This window comes from Pholis gunnellus, assembly GCF_910591455.1.
Source record: "Pholis gunnellus genome assembly, chromosome: 11".
Lineage (NCBI taxonomy): Eukaryota > Metazoa > Chordata > Actinopteri > Perciformes > Pholidae > Pholis > Pholis gunnellus.
In genome coordinates, this window is record NC_136538.1 from 16,949,496 (window position 1) to 16,956,087 (window position 6,592).

A 6,592-nucleotide genomic window follows, 5' to 3' on the forward strand; every position below is an offset into this window, starting at 1 on the left:
CAAATGCTGTTGAACATTGATTGTTTATTAAATATTTGAAACAGACAAATTCCTCTTAGCACACACGGTGCATGCTCAGGATTTTCCTCAAGCTTTCTATAGAAATATTTCACTTTGTTATGAAGCCATTTGTTGTGGCAAAAAAAAATCCTTGAAGTAGAGCATATTTTGCTCATGCAACCTTGTGTAAATGTGCAGCGTGCCATTTCCTGGACACGGGCAGATAAGCTGTGATGCAGGAGTAAAACAATACCTCAGTTACAAGCAATTCTTCCTGAATACAGAGCGGCTGACAAGTGAATAGCAATGATTCACATTAATGAATGTGAATGAGTCATCAGCTTTTCAGATGACCACCTCACGGGCTGTCTTCCCTAAAAAGGTTTGTGACTTCATTCAGCACCGCTCGACTCATTCACGCTGCCTTGTATCTCTTTCACACACATCTGTGCACACACACACACACACACACGCATCCCTTACAATTCACCGAGTAGCATTGTCCTGCCGAGAGATGTGTAATGGAAAAGATAAATGGAGGATAAAGCTAAGGTGACAGGGCCAAGCATGCACGTGTGTGTATTTGCATGTGCGTGTGCTCCTGCGTGTTTGTGTGTGCTCGCATGTGTGTACTGCACAACAGACCAGCAAACCATCTGCTCATCTCCTCTTAATGAACAAAGCAAACAGCAGGAGTCAAGGCTGTCTCCAAATCTGGACTCTCTTTATTGGTAAGCACACACACACACATACACACTTTCGCACATCTCTGCGCTGTTTAATCTGATTATCTTTGATTGAGAACAGGGGCAAAGCAACCTTTTTAGACCTCACTCCTACATCAGTGACAGAGAAGGTCTGAAACACAATTAGCAAGCTGTTCCTCAGCTCTGCTTTGCAGTCACATCTGACCACAAGCAGCCAAATAGACCTAATGGGTGGGAACTAACCAATGGGAGCTAACACGCACACTGCATCTGTGGATGATGGGGAAATGCAACACTATTAGACAGCTGTTCGCCATATCTTTTCAAATGCACTTGGATGTAACATAAGCATTTCGATCAATTGGCACAGGAGCAATCACAGCGGTTTGATGTGAGGAAAATCTGGCAGGCTGTAGCGTAAGACAAAGCAGTCGAAGGAAGTCTGGACCTTGACAAGATACGACACCGTGTGCATAAGGCCAAGAGGACCATAAGAAAAAGGCATTAATCCGGACTTTGTGCAGCCACATCCTGCTCAAGGCCCCAAGGATAATTAACACTGTTACCTCTCTGTCAGAAAGCTGACCACATGGCTTCAAGACGTGAAACACTCCCTGTCTGCTGCTTCTCTGCATATCCAACCCATAAACACACATTACAGACTGAGCAAATGGTCATAGATGACAAACATTATGAGATCAGTGCTTCAAGGCTTGGGAATACCGCGTCTGAGGAGCATCAGATAACAGCAGGATGGCATTGTGGGTAGGGAGACTGCCCTTCACAAGAGGATCATCCGGCGGCAGCATCCCTGCTGAAATGCCTGTGAGCAAGACACAGGGTGCCGCAGTCGTCAGATCTCGTTGTCCTCAACCTGGATACGGACCTCTTAGTGGTCACAAAGTCTACAGATGATAGCCGTGCTCTCAGTGCTACGGGGATGCACTGGGGCCGCGATCTGTCATTCAAAAATAGACAATTTACATTTTCTTTGCTTCAAAAAATGTAATTTGCTTGCTTGTTTTGTTCTCTATCATTATCATTATTACTGACATCAGTAGTAATAGTAGTAGTAGTAGAAGTATATTCATTTAGATGACACTTGTATCCAAAGTGACTTACAATAAGTGTATACAATCATATGGATACAAACCAAAAATGTTAGAAATCATGCAAGTACATCAACTGCAGCATTTCGAAACAATAACATTCAGATTCAGAAAACTTTTCCCCAAGAAGGGCAGCGATAGGGAATGTTTTATGTTTTATTATTTTAATGTGAATTTAGTTTTTTTAATTTATATTTAGGTTGTTGGCTACTTTGCTTAATGCATTACTATTATTATTGCGATTATTATTATTATTATTATTACTATTATCATTATTATTATTATTATTATTAGTGGAAGAAGTTCACTTATCTAGTACGTATTAGCAATTTATCACTGAAGACCAAGTTCATTTTCTTTTCCTCTCTTTTTTTAACTTTATTTGTATAATCAATTAGAAAGATTAAGTGGAAATAGTTTTATTATTTAGTTGCATTCCTTCAGCAATTGATCACCAAAATAACTTATTCATTATCTCTGTTATACTCTCAGTATTTAAGACCTTCATGAAATGTGTTTTATAGATTAGAATATGGTTATTATCAGTAAAACATATCTATGGATCCTCATCTCATCTTCAACACGGAGCAACAGCGCCCTCTAGGGGACAATTTTAGTCTAAGGTCAGCGGACCGCGAATTAACACTTTTTGGGCTTCTCGAGCTTCCGTAGCAGCTCCCCTTCCCCAGTCTCTTTCGCTTCACAGTCAAATCATGGATCCTTTCTCCAACTTTATTTCGGCGTTTTAGTGTTTAGTTTGTCACTACCTTGGGATTAACGGTCTCCGTCTGGATCCCGTTAACTCATCTGGACACCATGTTTACCACCACCGGCTCTCGGGGCCTTTGTAAGTATCCCGGAACCACCAGTAAGCGACAGGCTGAGGCGGTCCTCTCATCTCCTGTCAATTACAACGGTTACACAGCTAACGTTAGCTAGCCAACCGACGTTAGCATTGCGCTGTCATTCATTTACCAGAGGTAGTATCTACCAGTTAAACCTACAGCTGCGTTTAATTAATTAACAACCAACGGTTTGTTTTGTCGGTTGGTTCAGTTCAGGTTTTCATCGTTGAAAAGGGTAATAGCCAGCTAAATTCATATTAATGTTACTATATCTGCCCTGCCCCACCATAGACAAATTAGCTAGCTACTTCTCTCTCGCCCATTAACAAAACGTTTTCGAATATACCGTATACATGCAAAGCTGCTCGCTGCAGAAGGCCACAATGTCACTGCCCCTTCCTAAGTGTGTGTGTGTGTGTGTGTGTGTGTGTGTGTGTGTGTGTGTGTGTGTGTGTGTGTGTGTGTGTGTGTGTGTGTGTGTGTGTGTGTGTGTGTGTGTGTGTGTGTGTGTTGTGCACAGACAAGGCTCCTCTGTCTAAAGGCCTGCTGCTGGTCCTCAGTGGGCTGACTGTGATGCTCACCCTGCTGCCACAGTACCAACAACTGTTTGTGTACAACGTGCAGGCTGTGGTACAGCAGCACCAGGTACGTCTCCAGTATCTGTCCAATAACAAAATCACAATGTGTGTATGTGTGTGTGTGAGACTTTGCTCTACCTTGTGCTGTAGGTGTGGAGCTTGTTGTGTGGCAGGCTGGTCTGTCTCGACGTGAAGGACTGCTTCTGTAGTGGCCTGCTCATTTACAACTTCCGGATCTTCGAAAGGAGGTTCGGCACCAGGAAGTTTGCCGTAAGTACCAAAAAAAACCATTGATGGATGAACACATAGATATATACAAATGTAATAAACTTGCTGATATTCTTAGCTGAACTAGATGCTGACATGATGAAAGGTGTCATCAATCAGAATCAATTTGAGCTTTTTGTTATGTAGAAACTTCATATTTTAGGGAAGAGGACACAACTTCCTCATCTGGCACAAAGCAGTTCTCACACACCAACATTTGACAGTGATTTTGTTTTTGTTATGTGTTTCTTCTAATCATCGCATGTGGTGCTCGTCTTCATTCTAGTCCTTCTTGTTGGGCACTTGGTGTCTCTCTGCGCTGATGGACTTCCTGCTGGCTCAGGCGTTCCAGTTTCTGTTTGACTACGAGGTGGAGGAACTGCCTGCCGGGCTGTGAGTATCTGGGTCACTTCAGTAGCCGCAGTTCATGCTGAACTTCAGTAATGCATGTGCTGCATTTGTGAAAAGAGATCAGCCTTTTTTTTGTCACTTTCATGGACACTGAGGATATGGAATAGCTTGGCATTTAGTTTACGATGTTTGAACCATGTGTCACTTAAGTAGAAAATCTTAATTTTCCCCCTTATAGCTCAATGTAAGCCTTGAGCAGTATCCGTTTTTAAATGTCTTAATCCCCTGCCTGCATTATATTTCAGTATACAGTGTTTAGATTGTGGTGGACTGCGACAGCAGCGTATAACCCAACTCCACAAAAACAATTGGTTTGACAAACAAAAGGATATTTCAGTGAATTGTTCCAAAAGCCTAACATTGTCTCTCCCAGATTGCCTGAAACACTGTATCTCTCCTGTCATCCTTTTCCCTTTCTCCTCTCGCAGGCTCGCTCCAGTCTTCTCTCTGTTTGTGCCTTTCTTCCGCTTGATCCCCAGGGTGCCAGTCACCCAGGTCCTGGGCCACATCCCCATCACCAACAAGTCTCTGGTCTACATAGTCGGCCTGCAGGTAAGCCCATGTTCTGCTAGTGTGGGAATGTATGCATCTATTTTGCTATCTCGCTCTACTCACTTTCCATCTTGTCTGATCCTGATTGTTTCTGTCTTCCTCTCTTCTTCTGTGGTGCAGCTGTTGTCTTCCAGTCCCTTCATGTGGCTCCTCGCTCTCAGTGGACTGGTGAGTAAGCACATTCTTCTTATTATTTACTGTGTATTTAGGAAGTGTCGTGCTATTTAACACTGCAATATGTGATTTATGGGCCAGATTATCAAAACAATGAGCTTAAAGGGGCTAAAAGGTGCCGCTAAGATGCAGTTGTTTTTTAATTTGCTGTCGGCTGTAAAGCATCTTTTAACATAAGTAATTTCATTCATTGTGCTATTTCTTAATACAGGTTTGGCTTGTGACTTCAGCACTAAAAACCTATTTTTCTTCTTTTAGCTCTCCGGTGGACTGTACCACTCCAACGTTCTCTGGTTACAGAAGCTCCTCTTTGTTCCTGCCTGGGTCTCTTTTATTGGACGGTATATTCTGGAGCCCGTCTTCTCAAGTGAGTCCAACCGTTAGTGATCACAGACACAAAGCCTGTGCAAAGCCTTTACACGGTGACCAGTCTTGCAGGGCCTGACATGGAGTTGTTGGCCATCTCTGTCTAATTGAGGAATAATATTTGTACAGTTTAGGAATTTGAACAGTGCATTAACACATGTTAAATTGCTATTCATTCTCCTTCATTTAATGAAAAGTAAAAAGTCCTTTTAAAACCAGAATGTCTTTGTCACCCTGTTACACTTTGATGATTAATGTACTCCTCTTTTACGTGTTTCTTTTGTCTGCCTAATGCCTATTATCATGTTATCAACATCTGTGGTTATCTAGGCTCCCAGCCGAGCAGTGAGACGCCGCTGGGTATGGGGGCCACTCTGGACATCCAGAGGCAGCAAAGGATGGACGTGCTCGACCAGCAGCTGCTGCTGGCTCAATACAACGAGTCCACGAGCAACAACAGACCACAGCCACAGGTAGACGGACACATATTGCCCTATTGCAGCACTGATGCCCAGATAAAACACAGAATATATATATATATATATGTGTGTGTGTGTGTGTGTGTAGTCTGGGTTGTTACAGTGGACCAGGTTGTTGTTCCCCTCCCTGAGACAAAGAGGACAGAATCGTCCCCCAGTACAGCCCCCTCCCCAGGCTGAGACACACCCGTCCACACAGTCCCCTCTATTGGACAACTCTGCTGTCGTGGAGGAGCAAGTGAGAGTCCGCCTGTGTGTTTCTGTGTACATCTCTTTTAGTGGTTGTATTGTTGTTATTTCTGGATATTCATTTACATATTCTGTGTCCTGCATGACTCAAAATCTTCTTGTTCAACAACACTTGATTCCCTGGCCCTCCTACACTTTACTTTGTGCACCCTTGTTATTTATTCCCATGTGATGATTTGTCTGCCGCTGCCGTCTTCGCTGATGCTTTTTTCTTTTTGTCCCCTCAGGTTGCTCTATTAGTGGAAATGGGCTTTTCCCGGACCGATGCCCTTGAAGCCCTTAGAGCTTCAAACAACGACATCAACATGGCAACTAACTTCCTTTTGCAACACTGAGAGAAAGAGAGCGCTCAGAAAACCGGAATCAAACGTGGACAAAGAGAGAAAACAGGAAGAGAAGCAGAGGAGCACGAAGCAAAACGGAGAGAAGGAAATACCGTTAATGATGGACAATTTTGTACAGATAATCTGAAGCCTGTGTCCCTGCTCGTTGCAGCAGTCGTCAGGCTGAGTCAACCTGAACCGAGCCCGGTAGCACGCCGCTTATTGAAGAGGTGTGAAGCCCAAAGTGAAAGACATTTGCGTCATAGCTTTCTGACGGCTGTCGTGGTGTGAAACAGGCGCCATTGCTCAAGGCGGGCGAGTTAGACCTCTAACTGTGAGGGGTTCCCAATGAAAAACACACAGGAAGGAAGCAGGAGTGTTCAGTGCAGTGGAGGGAATATAGAGCGGGTTATTTCTTTAAAACAACTGATGCTGAAGCACACAAATCAGCTGAGATCCAACTTCCAGAAATAGTTTCTTCATAACTCACTGTCATGCACTGCCACTCTGCTCCCTCCGTCTACTGTGCAAC

At 43.6% G+C, this 6,592-nt stretch overlaps 1 protein-coding gene across 1 annotated transcript; it reads left to right on the top strand.

The window, feature by feature from the left end:
- Positions 1-2,508: 2,508 nt before the first annotated feature.
- On the top strand, positions 2,509-6,213 carry ubac2 (UBA domain containing 2). Its single transcript, XM_079168530.1, has 10 exons — positions 2,509-2,663; positions 3,182-3,306; positions 3,390-3,509; positions 3,793-3,899; positions 4,346-4,469; positions 4,590-4,637; positions 4,902-5,010; positions 5,340-5,482; positions 5,577-5,726; positions 5,965-6,213. The coding sequence occupies exons 1-10, from the start codon at positions 2,633-2,635 to the stop codon at positions 6,070-6,072; spliced, it is 1,065 nt and encodes a 354-aa protein (XP_079024656.1). The 5' UTR covers positions 2,509-2,632; the 3' UTR covers positions 6,073-6,213.
- The last annotated feature ends 379 nt before the right edge of the window (positions 6,214-6,592 follow it).

Excerpts from the sequence above, each read along its gene's own strand:
- ubac2 (XM_079168530.1), top strand. The coding sequence starts at position 2,633 with ATGTTTACCACCACCGGCTCTCGGGGCCTTT. Across the intron at positions 4,638-4,901 it reads TCCTCGCTCTCAGTGGACTG|CTCTCCGGTGGACTGTACCA; the intron begins GTGAGTAAGCAC and ends TTCTTCTTTTAG. Across the intron at positions 5,483-5,576 it reads ACAACAGACCACAGCCACAG|TCTGGGTTGTTACAGTGGAC; the intron begins GTAGACGGACAC and ends GTGTGTGTGTAG.